Source organism: Papaver somniferum, chromosome 3 (genome assembly GCF_003573695.1).
Source record: "Papaver somniferum cultivar HN1 chromosome 3, ASM357369v1, whole genome shotgun sequence".
Lineage (NCBI taxonomy): Eukaryota > Viridiplantae > Streptophyta > Magnoliopsida > Ranunculales > Papaveraceae > Papaver > Papaver somniferum.
In genome coordinates, this window is record NC_039360.1 from 68142684 (window position 1) to 68165515 (window position 22832).

General features: G+C 35.4%; 1 protein-coding gene across 3 annotated transcripts; it reads right to left on the bottom strand.

Moving 5' to 3' along the window:
* Positions 1-290: 290 nt before the first annotated feature.
* Positions 291-5550, bottom strand: LOC113356405 (nitrate regulatory gene2 protein-like). 3 transcript variants are annotated; one of them, XM_026599524.1, is made up of 5 exons: positions 5326-5550; positions 3435-5014; positions 2804-3012; positions 1928-2151; positions 291-1149 (listed from the first exon to the last, which is right to left on the bottom strand). In XM_026599524.1, exons 1-5 carry the CDS (start codon positions 5343-5345, stop codon positions 357-359), a joined length of 2826 nt encoding a protein of 941 aa, XP_026455309.1. In that variant the 5' UTR covers positions 5346-5550; the 3' UTR covers positions 291-356. The 3 variants fall into 3 exon arrangements, with proteins under 3 accessions (XP_026455309.1, XP_026455310.1, XP_026455311.1); XM_026599525.1 differs by having other exon boundaries at positions 3435-5217; XM_026599526.1 differs by lacking the exon at positions 5326-5550 and adding an exon at positions 5153-5209.
* Between the last annotated feature and the right edge of the window lie 17282 nt (positions 5551-22832).

Here is a 22832-nt window from a genome sequence, read left to right on the forward strand (position 1 = left end):
ATTTCAGAACTTTCTCTCAACTACAAGAGAACCCTCCGTCCATCTATTTGTTAACTGACCAACCAATCAACCAATAAATGAATTTATGTACAAATCCTGTCTAACTACTTTGCTACACCATGCAGAACCGGTAATCCAGTCCCAGATCTCCAAGTTTTCCAGTCCCAGATCTCCAAGTTTTCCAGTCCCAGATCTATTTGTTAACTATGTTAATTGGAAATTCTGCTGCACTACTGCCACTTTCTTGTGTATCTTCTCTGTACATGCATCACTAGCCAAGGCTACCATGATTAGGTTCCTTGCAGCCCCCAAGGTGCTGCACATTAAGTTAAAATCAGAAGACAAAATTCTCCATCCTATGCAGGTTGCCCAACGTTCTGTATGCGGACACTCTCGTAAGCTTTCAAAGTCTCTGAAGTGAAGTTTTCAAGGGTTTCAAAAATTGGAATAAGACCAGATTGCAAACTGGTAGATGCAGCCTCATGAACTTGTTTAACTGTTTCTTTGTATATCGCTTTCTCATCTTCCAGCCTCTTCCTCATGGAATCTAGATCCACCTTGAGATCATCCAGTGGGTGTGAAACTCCACTTCCAGTTGGAACAACAGACTTTTCAGATAACGTATCCAGGTCACTCCTGGTCTTGATTTCCTTCTTCTGGAGGGTTCTTAGCCGTTTCTCAAAATCCTTGGATAGGTAATCAGCTTTTAGCCTTTGTCGCTGCTCCTCGTCCTGTCTCTCCCATAACTGATGCAAGCTCAAAGCAAACGCATTCATGGTGTTTGCAACTTCAGTCTCTGAAAGCCTATCAAATGCTTGATACCAGTCGTTGCAGATCACAAAAATAGGGGGAGCACCAGCTCTGCCAGGGGAAAAAGGCATGACGCCATCGGATGTTTCTTCTGGTTCCTCAACAAGACAACCCAGGAGCCAGCCATTCAAGGATTCAATATAAGATCTCTGAGTGCTTATCCAATCACTAAAGTGGTTGCTCCAGTTTAGAAGCTCCACTTGTAATTCCACGGTAGCCTTCAAGCTTGAATCTCGTCCAGCACCAGTTCTTGCAACAAGAGTACGATTTTTGCTCTCTACAATCGCTTGGAACTGCTTATGATGACACCTGAGCATGTTCTTCCACATTCGTATCAATCTGCAGAACATCAAGAGCTAGTAAAAATTAGATACTTCAAACACCTTTTCATCTCTGGTTTGATTTTTTAATGATATATGGACTGCAAAGTAGGATTATATTTTTATGCATGTTGAGATGTATCCGGACTAATTGTAATCTCCTTGCGCAGGATACTGCAAGCAATTAAGCTGACCTGCTCATACACAGCAGAAATGCTTCCTTATTGTCAATACGCGCCTCATAGGCTCACATATACTTGAGGCAATGCTACGACTCCTTTAATTGGGTATTCACATGACTATGAACCAGTAAATGTAGCTACAGGCGCAGCCTAGCATTTAGGTGAAGTGGACTGACTAACCTACATGCAGGCTACCTTCCAGCGAAGATGTTCCTGTTTCCATATCTAGGTTTTTGTATATTACTTATAACTCCACAGTTTGCGTCCATTATAACCCTAGGATTAAGAGTACGAATTCAGCAATGTATAAAAGTGATGTGTATTAGCCTTCAATGTGGATATTGTTCTTTGCTTTTATCCCCTCATCACAAAATTCTAAGATGATCATCACGATTCACGAGACCAGGGAGAGGACACCAAATAAAAATAAAGAAATAAAAACAGAACCAATAGCTACAAGAATATGACATTTGGTATATAAACAGGATGAGATAAGTGATGCGAATGAAAACCCTACGAAAAAGATTTAGATCTTCATAAAGATTATTTAGTCAGGTGAGGAGTTAACAAAGCCTGTCAGAGAAGTAGATAAATCTGAAAAGTAGCAATGCATACCCATGAATCAATTCTGTTATCTGAGGTTGCAGTTCTTCATCCCTTAACTTGTTAATTCGGCTTGATATAGACTCGATAGCTCTGATAGCGATATTGATTTTAGTGAGCAACTTCCTTATCGCAATCTGTGTAGCTTCGATCTTGTTGGATTCTGCGCCTCTATCATCCAAATTCTTCAGCCTCTTACATTTCTTTTCATACACAACCCGTAGTCTTTCCTCATCCTAAAATCACCTAAAAAAGATTAATCAAGATATGAACAGGAAAAAGTTGTAACAACGAAGCACCAGTGGCCACAATCAGAATATGAATACATGTAAGTGGACAACGTCTAAATCATCAACGGTTAAGGACCAAGGCATCCACATCCATCTAGAATATGCAACAAGCTTGGTTTTCTAACGTGGGACAAGGTGAGGGTGAAACTGCAAATCAAACAACAAGATTCTACACACATTTGCCAATGTGAAGAAAAGAAAAAAATAAATAAAGAACAGTTGGGGAAGATATCCATCCAATTAGCACAGAACCTTCTTAGGGCATGAAGTTGATAAGGACTCTAACTCAGAACCATCTCCATTTTGTCACTAAAATCCCGATCTGATTTGACCAGATCAAAATTTCCATATATATTTGGACAAGTCCATCTCTTCAATTTAATCACACACATGATTCCCAAAGATACACTGTTCTTCTCGGGTATACACGGCCTTTTCTAAGCTAACAATGTGAAAGCATCCAGGATCTAAAGCTAATTATTGTGTCATGCTTGGTGAATTAAATGCAGCAGCTCAAAAAAAGAAATTAGCTTCATAAATCTACATATAATCACTTAAAGAAAATTTGAGAAACCTGTAAATGTACTGCATATCATACCTTAACCTCCTTGAAAAGTTTCTTTTCCCACGCATAGAGTCTTTCCAAAGTGGCGGAAAGGCTTCCTGAGCTCAATTTGAACTCCTCAGGTTCCCCATAGTTTGTCTTGGCCATTTTCATTACACTTGCAGGCCGTGATCGCGTAGAATGATTGTGTGAATGTTTCGATGTGGTAGGTGCTACCAGATTCAGAATCTTGGAAGAGATCCCTGCACGGGGACAACAGGTTCATAAACAACCCAGTAAGTATTACGTAACTTACACAAACCTCACACAAGGAAAGACGGAATTTTACAATCTCTCTCTAGTCAGCATCTATACACATTCTGTTTAATCACCTCCTTTTATGCATATCTTAAGACTACAGCTGCTGTCAATAAGCCGGTATCAGCTCGTTTGGCTCAACAATAGCTGTTAACAAAAGATATAACTCTCTTGCACAAAGTCTATCACAAAATTAGTAAAATTTGAGTATGTGACTGAAACTGAAGTGGTTAATGGAGTGACACCTTCACTTTCTAAAGAGACTTGACATGACAGTAAGAACTCAGCAAGAAATTTCGTATTAGTTGCTAACAACTGAAAGACATTATTAAGTGCATTGATAAAATGGTGCCTTTAAGTGCATTACCAGTAGACTGATAACGCAGCTTGCCCACCTCAAGCATCACCCCAACCTCCTTACCATAACCTGAAGCAACCTCAAATTCATCCCTGATTTCTTTGACAACTTCATCAATGTCACGTGTGACATTTGTGGACACTGCAGTTAAGTTAATTGGGTTTAAGGATCCATTATTATCTTGAAGTGAGGCCGCTGAAGGCATATCCATCTCAAAACTTACACCCTTCTTCCTTGTTATTTCCTCCTCTCCACCACTACTTTCTGTTATTGTAATCGACTCCGGGCTGCTACTACTCTCTTTCTCCTCAACTGAATTTGTTTTAATCTCCACATTTGCTGCTGGCACAGCTTTAGACGTGCCTTCCCCTGTACCCGGAATTCCTCTAGAATTAGAATGAATTGATCTAGAACTGCCGTCGCCAGAATCAGGAACTCCCCTGAATCTTTGTTTATCCCTGTGTGATTCTTTTGTGGGACGTTGTTGGTGTTGTTGCAGCATTTCATCTTCCAAATCGGGAATCCCTTCTCTCCTTCTTACTTCAACAGAATCAGGACTACTACTGCTGGTAGTTCCATTTCCATATCTAGGCCCAGGATAATTAGGATATGCATTTTCGGACAAATCAAAAGGATTTAGAAAATCCCAACTGGAAACTTCAGGTGCAGGAGGTGGAGGTGGAGATGGAGGTCTACTTGGTGCAGCATTCCTCTGAGGCTGATTATAACCATAAGGATCACGAAAATTAGGATCACAACGAGGCGGATTCTGAGGTGAGGAAGAAGGAAAACCCATTGGAACCCCAAAATATCCTCCAGCACCACCACCATTCCCTCCATACTGAGGGTAACTAGGATAAAAACTTGATGAATGTGACTGTGGTTCTTCATAAATCATTGAAGGAATTTGAGTACCTGATCTCTTCATAAAATATGTATTCATTCTTGGTTGTTGAGATTGACTATTATAATAATCAGGTTGAGAGGGATAATAATTAGGTTGAGACGGATAGTAATTAGGTTGAGACGGATAGAAATCAGGTTGAGACGGATAGAAATCTGGTTGAGATGGATAATAATTTGGTTGAGACGGATAATAATAAGGTTGCTGTTCTTGTTGTTGTCTAATTGGCGGTGGTTCTGAGTGATAATGTGGAGGACTATCATGATTATGATCATGACTATGTATATGACCTGATGAAACTGAATCTGAACTTACACTAGAATCCGAATCCTCAAAATGCAAGTGACCGTCGTCATCGTGGTGATGATTATGAGAAATTGAAGTAGATGAAGATGTAGTGTTATTATTATTCTTGGGTTTCTTACCTTCCTCTGATGGTAGTGTTAATACTGGTGAAGACGGTTCCGATAAATTAAGATGGTCATTACTGCCGCCAATAATCAATTCCTCATCAACAAATCTCCGAAGAGCATCGCCAACATCTTTCAAAGAACGAAAGTAAGTAATATGTGATGCAGCAAGTGAATATCTATGATCAACAGCTGCTTTTATCAATTCCTTTCTTGTTCTGCAACGAATTACTAATGGTAGATCATCTACTTTAGAATTCCCACAGCCCATCTCTCTGTGTAAGAAACAAAAAACGAACCCTAAATTTTATAAATACCTCTGTTTCATGGTTTTATGTGTATGTAACAGTAAACATTGTGCATTAATAATAACAATAAGAACAGCAGATCCTATGAAGATCATCTTCTTCTACCTTGAATGATAATGACTATTGAGAGGACTACGGTATGACTATTACTCAGAAATTACACTGAAACCCTAGAATAAGAAGAAAATAAGGAAAAATTAAATGCTGAATTTAGTAAGAGAGAGGGAGGGGGAGGAGAAAATTCAGAATGTTAGTAAATATGATTTCTAAAATCTGACCGTTGATTATATTTCTTCATAAAACTCGTTCTGTTTGTATTTCTCTACAGTAAAAAAATCTTTTAACTGGATGAAGAAGATCTGTGAAATTGAATTTTGAATTGGTTTTTTTTTCTGGGATTTTGATTTTGTTTCTCGCAGATGCATTGTTGGTTTTCGTGAGGAAGAGTTGTTGGACTCTGGAGGTTAAATATTTATTATTACTCGTTGTGTGTTTTATTATGAGGGAAGAAGAAGTTTGGGAAGTCCGTCAATATTGTAACGCGTTTATATGAGTCGTTGGTTTTGAATCGGTTTGAATGGAAAACGTGTTGGAACGGGATCATTGGTAATCATCATCATCACTACTGCTCTGTGTGTTCATGAATGTGATTCAGAAGGGGGACAGTCTGTGACCGACTGTGCAGTAATAATGCCCCCTCTTTACTTCTTTTTCTTTCTTTCCGTTTCTGGTTTTAATTGGGGACCTGCAAATAAGTTACGAGCACACCGCTGTGCCAAATGCTTTTACATTTTAGAGGCACTACACGGCTATGCCGTTAAAGAGAGCTTCTACACTCAGGTTAATGTTAAAATCATAATTTTGATTACAGAATTTCGGGCAGGTTATAACATCAACATGCGGACAGTTAATTTGTTAGAAGAATACTCACAAACATTATGCAAGTATTCGACTAGACCATCATAGCTTCTCCAATGGTCACTTGGTCAGCTTCATATGTGGTAACATGGGAAAGACATCCTTTATCCTATTTTACAACCAATTTTCTTTAATGTAAGGAATAAAAAAAATTCTTCTCCAACTCATTTGCCTTTTAAACGCTCCTTGGCCTAGGTATAATCTTATTTACGTATTGATTAAAATTATTTATTTGATAAAAAAATAAAAAATAGGTTATCCGCCGTGAAATAGGCTGAGAGGAATAATTGCAATAAATCATAAATAACTTTCCCCAAAAGATTCCTTGACAAAATATTTTTAAGCCATTAACAGAAACACATAAAGAAAGTATTGTGAATGATGCATCAAATAAAAAGAGAAGTGAAACCTTTATTGTTCAAGTGAAAGTTAAGAATCAATCTACTGTTCATCAACAATACCAGCAACGATTAATTCATGAGTTCTTCTTCACCCATGATTAGAATTAAATGTTCAAAAATAATCAGTAAGGAGTAAGGACCAAGCTTATAGTTCAGTTACTTGACAAAGCGAGATCAATATAACTTTTTTTGAAGAAAAGTCAAAAGTATATCAGTCGGAGTGATTAAGTATACCCTGTATGTAACGAACCCATGAGCCCAAGTATTAACTAATTTTGATACGACTGTACGATGTTAACTAGGTCTACCGAAGCTGATAAGGAAAAAATAAAGTCTCGAATCGAAAGATGATGTATTTGTATTGATGAGTATGATTGATATTGTCCTGCAAGAAAAAAAAAGTATGATCAATATTTCGAGAGTGTGATTTAGTGGCTCGGGATGAAAAAAAGGAAAAAGAAAAAAAAAGGTTTTGTTCAAAAGAAGAACGGGCAAAAAGAAAACGAACCGAGGAGAAAATTTAGATTTTGGATTAGTAAAATCATAAATCATTTTGATATATTAATTCTATTTTTAATTCAAAAAAAGCTGACTAGGATGGTAACAAATCTTCTAGGTGAACCTCTAAAGCAAGAGGTTGACGAAGAGGATGTCTATCTAAATTTATGCCATGTCACTTGCTTACTAGTTTAAGAGGTTACGGTTGGAGAAAGAATTTAAGGAAAATGAATATGGATCCTATGTGGATGAAGACTTTTTACTTCACACACATCCCATTGGAGAAGCTCTTAGTGTGGTTGTCCAAATTGTTGGTTGAGATTTAGGTGTACTTGCTTATGATATTAATTTATATTTTTGCGAATTTGTTTGTCAATAAGAAGCAAATGATTTTACTCCCGTAGATGCAAAGTGGTTTTCCTGTCAAAGTTATTATTTTTTTCCATAAATTTTCAAGTGTCAAAGTTAAGATTTGGATAAGTGTAGTGTTCTGGGATATGGTTTAGGTGTTTTGTCGTTCTCTACCTTTCGTGAACTTGATATATAGTGGTTTTTCTGAACAGATTGAGATGTTGCATACTGAGCCATGATTTTAATATTAAAGTTAGCAATTTTGTTTTTTATATATGAGGGCGGATCGGGGGACAGGCTTGCGTGGACAATTATGTACAATGTGTCATAGACGTAGATTTTAGCCTCCACGAACGGTTAAGATGATTACTAGAAAAACACCAAAACCACTATTGTTTATCAAAACCACTAATGTTTCTCTGAAAGTTGATACAAACCTCTTATGTTCTCATTCTCCCTTGGAATCTGAAGAAAAACTCAGACCCTATAATTATGTGATTATAAAAGCTTAAAGATCAATTGGCAGTTAGATTTGTTAGGGTATTCAAAGATGGTTGAACAAATACAACTCCAAGACCAGCAATCATCATCGTCAACACCTTTATTCCCGAAATCAAACCTCAATATCTTCGAATCCCTCTCTTTCGTTAAATTCAACGGCATCAATCACACCGGTTGGATATCAGAATCAAACAGTTTCCTCTAATTCAACCAACATGAAATCTGATAATTAATTAAAAATATCAAATTGATTCCAAATTTTTGTTGATAAGCTATAAAAAAAAACCAATTTTAAGAAATACCTTTTGATAATCATGGTTTTCCTGAATTTTAAATTTATAATTAGTTTTCTGACTGCAACCTGAAGATATTGTAACCAGTTTGGTTTCTCTCTCTAAATCTCAAAAAACATGCTGAAAATGGAAAAATTGGATCATGAATATTGTTCTTGGGGTTGATTTGGATGGTAAATCTTGTCTTGATATGTTAATAAACATTGTTATTGCTTTTATTGAATGATGATGATCAGGATTTAATTATTCTTTTTGCTAAGAAAATGAAAGACTTATCGGGGTATAGATTGAAGTTTGAAGTTTGTTTAACTGGTATCTCTTGTTTATGAAATTGGGGACGATAATGAAATGGGTTACAGAGGTTTGGTTAATGCTAGTGGTTTTGGATTTACTAAAATGGTGGCTAATTAGTGGTTTTGGTGTTTTTCTAATAATCATTTTAACCGTTCGTGGAGGCTAAAATCTACGTCTATGACACATTGTTCATAGTTGTCCACGCAAAAAACCGTTGGTGCCCAGCTTGTTGCGAGGCTACCGACGAATTCCTTGTCTTTGGATTCTTTTGATAATGTAGTTAAGATCATCATGGAATTTGGTCCTTAAATTTATGATATATGCCATCCAAACACTATTTAATAATATCACAACAACTTAATGATTAGAGTTGGGATAACAAAGGTTACCTTGAATCGGAAAAACCTAACCAAAATTTGCCCCATAAACCAAAATTTACATGTAACCTATAACACGTTTTATTTCCCGACTTGCACGATGACCAAAAACCAAACACGAAGGGCCGAAGGCCATGATTTAGGACCGTGAATAATACCCGAAAATACGCGTCTTGTTTGTACCCGTCCGAGCCTATTTGTGCCCTTAGGAACCCAAAACCTATTACATCCTTTTACGGGCTCCCTGGCTTGGCTTGGTTGGCTTACATTGGCGTGCTCGGACTTTCACTAGAATTTAATAGCCGACTTGATATCTGATCAAACAACCCTGTCTAGTACCGTTTGAATTTTCTCAAGGTTTAGTTTCAGTTGAAATAAATCGTTATGTATTTTGGTTATATCTTGGGTTTGAAAATTTATTTTTATTTCTATTTTACGTTTAAAAGATTAATTATTTAAGATTGTTTTAAACTATAATTCATTTAATCTCTGAATTTTGAACATCTGTTACTACAGAACTTTTACAGTACAAAAAGCCTAGCATGTTTGGGGTGCATGGCCTGGTTGAAAGAATGGGCTTTAAGCCTCAAAATAAGTTATTACATGGGGTGCCCTGCCTGACGGGGTATTTGGACAGCTGAATATGAGGCACGTCTAGCCTGGCCTGGATTAGGAAACATGCTAGGCTGCCCGGCCTGGCTCAAATTACACCCCTGCTATGATTTTCTCAAATATCTAAATTTTGTCATTAATTTTCCTTGTTAATCAAAACTTTGCACAATGACTCAGAATTTGCATGTGACCTTAGAAAAATGTCATTGCGGCCCCGAATTTTATATATAGCCCAGAATCTTTCATGTGACTCAGTATTTATTTAGCGGCCCAAAATGGGCATCGTGATCAATATTCTACCATATGCCTATTTTTTTACTCATAGTCTCATCTGTGACCAGCATTTTTCCATGTGATTCAAAATTTGTCTTGAGACCCTCGGTACTCCAATGACCTAAAATTTAATTTTTGATCCCAAATCTACCGTGTGCCTTATACTTTGTTTGGTGATCTAAAGTAGGTTATATGTCTCATATTTCTTTGTAACACATCCTTCCATGTGACCCAAAATAAGCTTTGGAATAATCAAAGAAAGTTTAAAAACCTTATATTTTCCAAATAATCCTAATTCTAATAGTGTATGGAAGCCGCAAAGAAAGTTTATCTTAATGAGGAACTCTTCCGAAAGAAATTCTCAATTAGTTTTTAAATATATGTATATGTGGGAATCGTCGGGATAACATGATCCATGTGCTCTGGTTTTGTGATTTTACTAAGTTTGTACGAAGTTGGTTGGGAAACTTCTTTCAGTTTTTCAAATCCTAGGTGTTTTAATGATGCCTTTAAGTTAACTCCCCTTGAAAGCATTGTTGTAATGAAAATTTGGCTAATTGTTGCATATTTTACTCCAATGATTCTTTGGTTTTTCAAATAAGTAAAGTAGTCTATGTGGCAATCAGTTCAAGGCTAGAATCATGAATGCAACATGTGTATATGTGAGTGGTTATAGAATAAAAAATATTTTATCAGTTCCATCTTATATTTTCGGATTGTGTTTTATTTTAAGAGGGGAACTAGGTGGTCGAGTATATATGTGGACTAGACCCTCAAGGAGTGAGCATATAATATATTATGACGGGGTTACTCTTAATAATCTTGGTGATACAAGGTATATGTTTATATGTATAAATCATCTCTGACAAGTGATTGGTGCAGTTGCAGGTTGTATCTGTGTTGGCCTGACTATATTGTTGAAGTTTTTGGTTGTGATATTTTTTGGGGATGGATTATAGATAGTAATATGAGGAATAGCGTCATTGCTTTTGATTCTAAACTAGTTGTAACATGCTTTAGTAAAGAAAAAATATCTTGTGAGTGGTTTTGGCTAGATATAAACTTATTTGCAGTAAATTTCATTATGCAAATCTATTTTTTGATATATCAAAGTGAATTTCTTTGTAGCTTTTTGTAGCAAATAGAAGTTTAGATTGCATGAAGGTAACACGGGAGTATATATTGGATGTGTAGTACTGGGAGTTTGAGGTAGCATATTATCGATTTTATGTATAGTTTTTTTTTGGTTTTTGGCTATCTTTTTTTCTACTCTTTCCTTGTTTTATTCTTTGTTCTAGCTTAAGCTGCTTTGACATTTTCTTTAATATCTTAAATTTTTGTTGAATAAATGATTGAGCAAATAAAACTTTGCCCTCCAAAATTATTTTGATCTAAAAAATGACTTGTGATATAAAGTTTGAACGCTAAATCAAGAGTTTTTCGTGATACCAAATATATTTCAAATTTTAAAATATGTCACGGTGGCATAAGATTTGACATGTAATCCTATTTTACTCGTAAGATCATAATTTACCCTAATCATTTAAATTTTGACCATGTGGACCTATAATCTGCATTTTGACTCAAATTTTTCTTTCTGGGCCGAATTTTTCATGTGACCAAAAAATATGTTTCATGACTTATATTTTGTCTGGCAACCCAACTTCTTTAAAGAGTCTGGTCGCACTCCAATATTTGGTTAGTAGTCCCAAATGGACTACGTGATCAGAACATCCTTTGCCCACGACTAAAATATACATCTTGGTTTAAAAACTGATTACTTACTCGAAATGTAAATAGTAATTCAAAATCTTTTCGTGACCCAGAGTTATCTACAAACAAAATTAGGACCATCTTTCGTGAATCTTTAACCTAGCTGATTCTAAGAAGAAGTTTTCTTTTCTTTTTTTGCAAATATCTTAAAACCCATATAGTTAGCTTTTGATTAAAACCCATCAGGTAGTTTGAAGATCATAATCGTAATTAACTACTTTTTTATTATAAACCTAGACTATTGAGTATGATAGTCTTAAAATGAGAAAAACACATTCGCAATCGGTTATAAGCCTTGTCACTTATTCAATGATTTTCTTTTACATGAATAACACGTCCATGATCGAACATGTATTGCGTATAATAATTTTTCAATGAGTATCAGAATTGGCTAGATCGAAAATAAAAATTAGTTGATTCTGGTTTTGGTTTCTAAATATTTATAATAATTACCCGTGTATTAAAGTAGAAAATATATTCTTAAACTACCTTCCCGATTTTTGTCAAATGTTTAAAATTTTTCTCATAATCAATCAGGTGTTCTTTAATGCCAAAACAATTGTGGAGAGTTAGCTGGGTAACCCAGCCGATTTTTATATTGTGATTTTCAACAAATAGGTAAAAATTTGACGCAGGGAGCTGACCCACACTCCAGATCAGGGTGGTTGGCGTCCCTCAAGTTCCCCTAATATTAACAAACAAAATGCGTAAAAAAAATTTAATCGAGTCATTTTAAAGTGAATTGTTATATAATGTAGGTAGAGTTGTACACGATGCGGTTCCGTATCGTTTTCTACTAAGACATAACCGAAACTATTAGAGATGGTTCCTATATTTGTAAAACTGTCCCACACAGTTTGATATGTCGTTCGAAACTGAACCGAATCATCTCGATTTGATGCGATACCATTTACTTTTAAAAACCGATAATTATTTCTTCTTCAAGTAAATGACAGTTCAAATTTTAATATATTAGTCATAAATATATACAAGAAGAACAACATTATCTCAATCCAATCAAAAGAAGGCAAAAAACAACAAGAAGAGTAACTTAGTCCCTTTTAATGCCCTAAAAGACTCAAACACCCCTTATCTAACTGGGCATCAACCCAAATAATCTCCGGATTGAGCAGTCCATGAAACAATTTGCTTATTTAATTATTATTTCTTGATACAAAACTATTGGATCATACGAGTAAATCTTATCTGAACGAGCCTGAATTGAGCTTGTGTTTGAAAACTCAAAAAGATAGTACTGAACAATACAGAACCAGAATTACACCCGGAAGATTTCAACCAACATGCATATTTTCAATTATAAGCAAGAACAAACTTATATAGCTATAAAAGCATCTCCAACAGTGGGTGTAAAAAAGTCTACGTGGAAGTCTTATTAAGACCTTTGTTTAGGAGAGTTTACACATGTAGTAAATATAAAACCAAACAGCTAATAAACTATCTCCAACAGTACATGATGTGACCCTTATAATATTTTATGTGCTAAAATCCTAACAATTAATTTTATTTTTGAATAATTATTAAATAAAATTAATGAAAAATATGACATGTAGGTGAATCCGAAAATAAAACATTCATAATTTTAATGTAAGACTTTCTTTAGCACCTTCTTATTTAGTATCTCATCCTCCTAGTTTATAGGATCTAACTATCAGAGATGAATTTATGCTAACTGCGGGTCTAAGTTGATTGTAGCAAAAAAAATAAATAAATAAATAAATAAATAAATAATTTTTTTTTGAAAAGTCGGGGCAAAAGTAGGTCTACATACGAAAGTTTAACACCATTGTATTTAATATGGATTTTCTTAGACTTAGCTTATGCATTTATTAACCATAACCTATTTAAAATACTAAGTGCTTAACTAATCAAATATACATTTATAATAATTCCACATAGTCCCCAAAATTATACTAATAATTACTATATATAGCCCAAAATACTAAGATTATCGTTAAATCCTAGATCAACAACAACAACAATAGAGTTAATTATCTAATTTTTACATTTAAATTAAATTTATGTAAAAAAACTAACATAGTTAATGTTTTTGAAGAATAATCAATATCCTCGTTCAAATCTATCGTATTCATGCTTAAGAAAAAAATAATCATCTTAAAGTATTATTTCTTATAGATTATGTTTATTTGTAAAGTTCTAAGAAATCAATTTCTTAGTTAATTTCATTTTAATTGATGATGTTGTGAAAATAATTAGAATATATACCCCCATTAATTTTAGCATAATCATGATTGAGTAAAAAGAAATCATTTTAGATAAAATTAAGAATAATTTATCTTTTATCTATTTTAGATATAAGAAATCATTTTCAAATATGATTAAAAAAAGAATTAGGGTTTACTTTGATTTGGGGTATAAAAAAGACAATCTAAGTTTAATTATTATTATTTTTCTAAAAAAGAAAATTATATTGAAATAAGAGATTTTTGTAATCCAAGAAGGATTCCATCACTTACATCACAAGTGTAAAGCCGTTTCCGGATTAAACAATATAGAGTTTACATTAACATCCTTAAAAGTTCCTTTATCCTGTAACCAGAGCAAAATAGTTTGTTTGGTTAATCAAACTATCTCTTCCACAATTATATGCCTAGCTCCAAAATCTCTACCATTTTTTTCATTCCAAATAAGCCAAACAATCACATAATGTATCTTCTCCGAGGCATCATGACATCTTTCCTTAAGCTTACAGTGAGACCAAAATTCAAATAGACCTAGAAGGATAACCGACATAACCCAATAAACTTTAAAGGATTTCTTGAATTCCATCAAAACATCATAAGAAAACTTACAATGTAGAAATAAATGATTGGAAGTTTCAACCTCTTATTGACATAAGTAATAAGATTCAGATGCCACATTAACTCCCCTACGTCTAAGCTTAGATAAAGTAGGAAGTGAATTTTGAAATGTTGCCCAGAGTAAGAAACTGACCTTAGCAGGAATATGTTTCTTCCACACATGCTTCTGAAACTCACATATATTATCATCCTCCAGCTGAAGTTCATAAATTTTCTTAACGCTAAAGTCTCCCTGAAATGAAATAACATACTCCTCCTCCAAAAAATCTGGTATAGGCTCAAGTTCATTGTACAGAAGATTCCATTCAAGTTGCCACACCTCAGTCATTGGCCTTCTTGTATTACTTTGCAGTCTGCCATTGTTTATCATTTCAGATATATAGGCATTCTTATCCCTACATGCGTTAAATGCAGCTGGAAATCTATTCTTCAGAGGACCATTAGCACACCAATTGTCAAGCCAAAATCTCACTGATTTACCATTGTTCACCTGCAGATCACAACCCTTCAGAATCAAATTAGTAGACTCATTATGTTCTTCCAGAAACCCCTACCTTGTGGCAAAGTATCCTCAACTGGAAAAAACAACTCCTTGTTGTCTTTGAACTTTTCTTGAACAATCCTTCTCCATAGAGCATCATTCTCCCTTGAATATCTCAATATCCATTAGATAAAAGATCCTTGTTGATGAACTTTACATTCTTCACACCTTGACCACCATTGCATTTTGGAGTGAAGATTGTCTTCCAAGAAACCCAACACATTTTTTTTTGTCCTCAGTTGGACCCCATAGAAAGTTCCTCGTTATCCTTGTAAGTTTCATCTCCACAGCTGCAGGTAAATGAATTAAAGATAGGAAATAAACTGGTAAGCCAGAAATACAACTTTACATGAGAGTTAGACTTCTAGCTTAACTAAAAAAATTCATCTTCCACAAAGCTAGTTTACTTTTCATCCTCTGAATAATAACCTCCCAATTTGAATTGTTTCTTGCAGTAGCTCCCAAAGGAAAACCAAGATACTTAATAGGTATATTCTCAACTTTACACCGCAGTTCCATAGCTAAATCATCGATATACTCATCAACACCTACACTAATGATTGAACTTTTATCTAAGTTCAACTTCAATCCAGTCAGCAACTCAAAAGTAGATAAAATTAGAAGTAACCTTCTCAATCATCAGCATCCGCATTTATAAAGATAAGTGTATCATCAACAAATTGCAAATGAGACACCTCAATGTCATTTTCTGCAACCTTAAATCCATGAATATGTCCTCTTTGGACTGCATCCTCCAGAAGCTTTGATAGCACCTCAACAACCAACAAAAATAGAAAAGGGGACAAAGAGTCTCCTTGTGTCAAGCCTTTAGTTGGTCTAAACTTTTATGTAGAACTCCCATTCACCAACACAAAAATATTAGCTGAACTAAAACACCAATGAAGCCAAGAAAACCACTTATCACCAAAACCATGATTCTTTAGAATGCACAATAAAGCTTTCCATTTAACGTTGTCAAATGTCTTGTTCATATCAATCTTGCACAAAATTCCAGGAATCTTTGACTTCAATCTGCCATCAATGAACTCCCCTGCAACCAAAACACCATCCAGGATTTGTTTATTTTTGATGAAGGCTCCTTGAAAGTCAGACACTAAAAAGGCATAGCATTTTTAATCTATTATCCAACACCTTAGGCAATACTTAATATGCACTGCCTAACAAACTTAATAGCCTAAAGTCTTTAGGAGAGCAAGTGTCTTCCTTCTTAGGAATTAGAGAAATAAAGGAGCAGTTGCTTCTTCAATCTCAAGATCCATACTTATGAAATTCCACCATCATCTTCATAAAATCCTTCTTTATAATAAACTAACACTTATTATAAAACTCCATAGAGAACTCATCTGATCCTGGAGACTTATTGGCACAAAAATGTTTGATCACACACATACCTCCTCCTCACTTAATTATCTTTATATCCGTACCCTCATCTCTTCAACAATAAATGAAAAGTTTAAATTATTCATAGAAAGAGAAGCATCATCATATTCATTAAAGAGAGAAACATAGTAATTTCTCAACTCCTCCTTAATCATTCCTTGATCAAAGCACTCAGCCCCATTAATTTCCAGTTTAGCTATAATATTTCTTCTTCTTCTAGAATTACGAATTTTATGAAAATATGAGGTATTTGAATCACCCCATTCAAAATCATTTTGCTTAGCTCTTGAATGCACTTCCTAGCTTCCATCAATGAAGTATAGTTCAATTTCATAGGACTCACCTACCTTTCCTCCCACCGAGCATCAGTAAGCCTGTCAGATTCCTCAACTTGATCAAGAGAATCAATTTTCACTGTCAATTCATCTTTCTCCCTATTCACAGAACCAAATTCATTCGAACTCTACCTTTTAAGGAAAAATTTCAGATTCTGAAGCTTTTAAAGAATACATAACTTGGACCACCTTGAAAGACCATATTCTTCCACCTTAATTCCACATTCTTCACAATAATTTTATGAAAGATCCAACTATTTTCAAACTTAGAAAAGGGTTTACATTTTATTCTAGGATTAGTGACAATCATGATGGACTTATGATCAGAAGTGAATCTAGTTAAATCAATATGAATAACATTAGGAATTATCTCATCCAAATGAAAACTGAACTAGAATCTGTCTAACCTGCAAAGAAGAGGGTCACTTTGCATGTCTGACCATGTAAAAAATCCACCTAGCAAAGGAAAATCAATAAGCTCCTGTTGAAATATAAACTCATTTAAGAAAGATTTGGTTGGTATTAATTGTTAATATAAAATTAAGGCTTGTTTGGTTTTTCAGTTTAACCTAAACTTTTTGGGTTGTGGTTAATGAATACATGGGCTACATTTAAGAGAAGCCTTTAATATCCCTCATAATTTGTAGTACCTAATTATTTGAAAATTTATACTAAATGCCGGTCCAAGTAGAATCCTGTTCTGAGGCATACAAAATAATTTTCATCTCTAGGGTGGGTTTATAAGGGGTGTCCAAGCAGTGGTTAGGTTACTAACTTACCCTTAATTATTTTAAATAACTTATATCTTTCACCTAAAATTTAAAACATACACCTAAACTAATCAAAATACAAAATCATTTTCATTCCTAACCTAATCCAATCATTATCAAACCGTTTTGATCTTATTTTTCGTCGGCAATTAATTGTTGATTCATAAATCTTTGATCATTGATTAAAACCACAAGTACAAAACGAGTTTTGTGAAGCATTATGCAAGAGATTTAGCTCCATATCCGCATATTGGAACCGAGATTATTGTTCTATATTCCATAAGAAAAATTCGATTGATATTGAAATATCACACTTTCAGCCGAACCCAGTGTATAATGAAGAAGACCTTTAGGTTCGGCTGATTATCTGATATATTATTTTCATCTGAATCTTGTTTATTTCGGATAGAACCATGTTCGGCTAGTTCGAAAAGTTAGATTACTAGACGAACATATAAAAATGTTTCACCAAGGCAAGTTCGACTCATATTGGAAATGCAGTTGTATGGCCGAACCTTTAACTTGTGGTTTTACACTACCAGGTTCGGTTGTATTATAGTGAGCCGAACATGACTCTGTAAGTCATAACGTATAAAAAACCAAAGAACGAAGTACAAGTTAGGCCAACAAACGATTGCAGTTCGAATAAGCCGATCGTTAAATATTTTTTTCATACACTTAGGTTCACCTTCAGAAATATCAGTCAAACGGTTCTTCCCGACAAGATTCGCTAGTAATTCTATAGCTGAACCCAACCACTGAGCATCCGAAAAAGTTTGTAAAAATTCAACCTAAAAAATGAAGACTAAACATCATCTACAAGTATTCCTGTGAATCTGATTTGAATCACACATTTTAGTCACTTCTAATCACTAAAATCACAAAACCCAATTTTTTTTCACTTCTTCTGCTTCCTCTCAGAAATCCCAACTCTCTCACGTAATTATGATTTCTCTACTAATTTACCACTAATAATTTAATTTTAGGGTAGTTATTCTCAAAAAATAACGGATAAAGAATTATGATTTTTTTATCGAGTGATTCTATTTTGACACCATTAGCCATGCCCCAAAACAAAACATGAATCTCTAAGTTGATCATGCTAAATGCGACTTTTATATTTTTCTTAAAAGTCGGGGCAAAAGAAGGAAAAAGCTGTACTCAAGATCAAGATCTGACAAAACTAAGCAGCACTATTTGAATGAATTAGCGTATTGCTGATCTTAATTACCAAATGGATTATGCGAGTTAGTGGCGAACACAGCACCACGTGGCATTCAAACAACTTACCAGAGACTTGCGATTGAGAATATAGAGTCAAACAAGTTTTTAATTTGCAAAAGAGCACATCTAGATGTATAGTCAAGCACACTTGTATTTTTGTTTTGAAAAGATAACCAAACCCAAAGTCGCATTCTTGACAAAGTTCACAAAATTCTTTGCAAGAAGGGGATGCCAACAAAGCTGACTCGAGCTTACAAAAGAGAAAGGGACATTGATAATTCTAAGGGTCCAATTAGCTTGGATAGAGTTGGACCCTCCATCCATGGCTGACGGCACGCTCTCTCTTGTTCTTTATATATCAAGAGTATGGTTAAATCTTGGACTTTTTGTTCTTACACTTTCTAACTTGGAAACATGCTCCTTCCATTCGGGTGCTGTGGTGGAGCTGATTTGAATGCAATTTTAAAGTTTTCACAGTGGCTCATTGATATTTTTTACAATTTTAAAGTCACTATCTGCACTAGATACGGAAAGAAGACACTGTACCGAATCAAGGTACAAGAGGAAACGTACAATTGCATACAAATTACTCAAAAGATTAGAAGAAGAAGCCTACTGATTCCGTGTAGCGGAAACAATCTGCAATAGTACTATACAAGAATGATGGATACGGTAATAATCATATGCGTATCTAGACGTGTCGCCCTAGTGGCAATAATACCATACCATGATTCACAAATGAAAGCTCACAAATAAAAAAACATGTGGAGATTGGGGTATACCCAATGAGACAAAATCTGATCATTATGAAGTAAAACCAAGCCACCCCTTAACCTTGTATTTTCTAAATGGCTAATATGTCCTTGGTTAATTAGCACTAAAATTCTGATTAGGTTAATTAATTGAGTTTAGATTAAGAATTCGGAATTATGAATTCAGTAGATTAAAACCTTTCATCTGTCTTATGAGTTCGATTTCGATCAAAAATTTGATTTTGAAAATGCACAAGGCCGGCAAGGTAAGGGTTTGAATAAGGTGCCGACCGGTCTTCGGCCGGCAAGGTCCACGTTGAATAAGCTGCCGACCAGTTTTCGGCCGGCAGTGCCAATTTGAATAAGCTGCCGACCAGTATTCGGCCGGCATGGTCCTCGGATGAAGAACACGCCGACTATCTTGGGAAACAATCTTACGGTCGGCATGTAAATATTTCCTACCATGCTGGCTATCGTAAAGTCGGCACGCACATAATTTATAACACTGCCGGCTGACCTTTTAGCCGGCATGATAAGGATGTATAACCTTGTCGACTGTACTTATACCAAACAGAAAACAGAATATGGGTAGATGTAATTCACTTTATTCATGCAATTTTGGTTACTACATTGATTGAAACATAAAAACGAATGCACTTAGCATGTGCATCAAGCCTTTGAACCCCTAGGCGACCCTAGTGGACGAGTTATAGTCTCGTGAGGGCTTACATAGAGGTATACCCACAAAACCTACACTAAAACTTCTAAAACCATCAATCTTCCTCCGACGAAGACGATACCGCATCCAAGTAGTCCGGGTTATCCTCCGGGATTCTTTCGGCCAAGAAGTGATAGCTTGCATCGAACGCGAATGCTTCCCCCTTTACCTCCAAGTAGCGCGCTTTCACGACTTCGTGCTACAAAAACAAACTTACATTTGTTAGTGGTGTTTCATTAAAAGATAAAACAACATGGATCATGTAAACAAACCACAAAAATACTCACAAATTGTGCAATGGACAAGGTGAAGGGGCGAGTGTTAAAAATACGAGGTTGGAGAGCTAAAAATGCAAGTATCGCATTTCCAATGACTAGGTGCCTCTCATGCACTTGTTGAACACTTCTTGCATTTGGATTCCCAAAGTCTTGGATAAATTTGTTGTGTACCCTATCCCAAAAGGTTGTGGAATCCACCCTTTCGGAGGATTGACGTCTAAGTTGTTTTTCCGCATACCATGCTTTTGTGATTGCCAAATCTTCATTTGAATCAAATGAAGTCATTGTTGTTTAGCTATTGGGTGAGTTAGATGGATTTTATGATGATATGAGCTTTGGATAGTATATGGAACTATTTGTAGGTTGTTTTGTAGAGAGAAGTAGTGTATTTATAGGATGGTGGCCAAATTTGGCCGTTATAGTGCCGAAGTACAAGTAATTGTACTTGCAAAAAATTTGAATTTTGAATCCGCCGGCGAGGCTTGTATTCTCCAACATGCCGACCTAATAAACAGCCGGATAGGTATGAATTTTGTTACCATGCCGACCTGATAAGATTTTAGGCATCATGAGAAAGGTTTTTCTGCCACACATAGCTGGCAGGCTCGATAACATATTATTAGCCGGCAATGTAAGAATTTTGTTACCATGCCGACCTTATATGATTTTAGGCATCAGGAGAAGTTTTTTTTTTTTTTTGCCACAAATAGCCGACATGGTCGGTAACATATTACCTTGCCGGCGAGTAAACAACCGGCTAGGTTGGAATCGTATTACCTTGCCGACCCTGGTAACTATACAATTTTCGTTGTCAGAGCGGCAGTCTGACAATTCTTCAACATAATAGCTTGCCGGCAAACCCTAAACATGAAATGTCGGCAAGGTGTCGGAACAAACACCTTGCCGACAAAATAACTGCGAATTCAAAGATTCGATTTTTCTGACCTAATTTAACATGCAAACATCAAATCGAAGTACTAGAGTGAGTTTAAGTAGGCCCTTACTTTCTTAATCGCACCATTTCTTCGTTTTGAGCGGGTTCAATTTCTCCTTCTTCAACCGTTTTTTTCTTCACTTTCTTAGCAACCAAACTTGCACTTCCAGGGTTATATTCATTGGGTTTTCGATTAGCGTCTTTCATACGAGTAGCTTTACGTCTTGGCGGATCCATTTTTGCAGATTAATCGTAATTTTCGAATCGACGATTTCGATGAGTTAATCGTCGAGTTTTTTTGATGGTGGTGGTAGTGGGGGTCGGTATGGTGGGGAGGAGAAGAAGAAGAGAAGAAGAAGAAGATGAAATGAAGAGAATAAAAACTGATTTAGGATAATTAAGATTATTAATGGGTAAGGGTAGTTTTGTAACTTACCCATTAAGACTCTCCTAAAACCCTCAAAAAAGAGTCCCTTTAAAATTGAATATACCCCAATTAGCCCCAATCTGGCCAGGTAAAAAAAGAACAAATGATCTTATAACTTTCTTTTCGAATCCCTACGTGATTGAGTAAGTTTTATCTTAGAATGGGGGCACTCTGGATAGAGGTAATCTTTTGGGGATTTACTGACTTAAGAGTGTACAATTTGTTAATAATAATCCAAGCTAGACGGGCAAACAACAAGAAGATGAGTGGCAAATTCGATACTTGACTTGACTGGACTGTGAATAATGACTCCGTCCGACATTGGCTTTGGATTCTTATTTCGAATTACACGTGATGCTCGCAGTCGCAGCAGCTCATCGAGGTGATTGATTGATTGATTGAATCTGCAAAGGACAGCAATGTCGGATCATACAAAACCCCACATGTACGGAGCACTCACATCCCAACAAAGGAACCCTAATTCAACGCTCCTCCCTCCCTCCCTGACTCCAAATTTTGAAAGCTCATTACCCCAAATCACCACTTCAAATATACCACTCACTCTAGTTGCAGAGGAATACAGAACATTTCATAGGCTCATTGATAAAAATATCAAGGCAGAATTGTCATTTGCATGTATATAATAAGTGGTTATAAGTACGTGCTAAGTGAAGGGCTACTTGTAGGAGTATATTGATTGATTTTGCGAAAATGCAATTACGTGTTATGCACGTGGAACGGTACTTCAATCATATATATATATATATAATTTGAGAAAGGAAATAGGATTCCGTTGTGTTGAGATCCAGCTTAATTATAAGCTAATCTTACTAATAAAGAAATGAAGGATATAAGATACTTTCGATCAGCGAATTTTGCATAGCATTTTCAGTCTGAAATTCACTGACTTCTTTGCTGAATTGTTTTACTTGCACAAGTTGATTGAATAAGGATTAGGTTCTGCTGTCATGTACTGTACGGTTTTTGTAATCCTAATTAAAAAATTTACGAAACGAAACAAGATTACTATAGAGATTCCAGACATGCCACATTGTGCAGGCATTTGGATTCTGCATTCTTTTATTAACGAGTTAAGCGGGAGAGAATGGAGTTACAGGGGAAGTGGAAACCAGGACATTGCCGTTGCCATTGTCACATTCACATGTTGTTCCTAAGATGAGTCCAAATTCAGTAATTTAACGTTGTTTGACACATTTTCTTGGTTTAAGTTGGGCTGTAAAAAATGAAACTGTTACTAGTAATTATTTAAGGTG

Excerpts from the sequence above, each read along its gene's own strand:
- LOC113356405 (XM_026599524.1), bottom strand. The coding sequence starts at position 5,345 with ATGAAGAAATATAATCAACG. Across the intron at positions 5,015-5,325 it reads ATGAAGAAATATAATCAACG|AGAGATGGGCTGTGGGAATT; the intron begins GTCAGATTTTAG and ends TTTCTTACACAG. Across the intron at positions 2,152-2,803 it reads AACTTTTCAAGGAGGTTAAG|GATGAGGAAAGACTACGGGT; the intron begins GTATGATATGCA and ends AGGTGATTTTAG.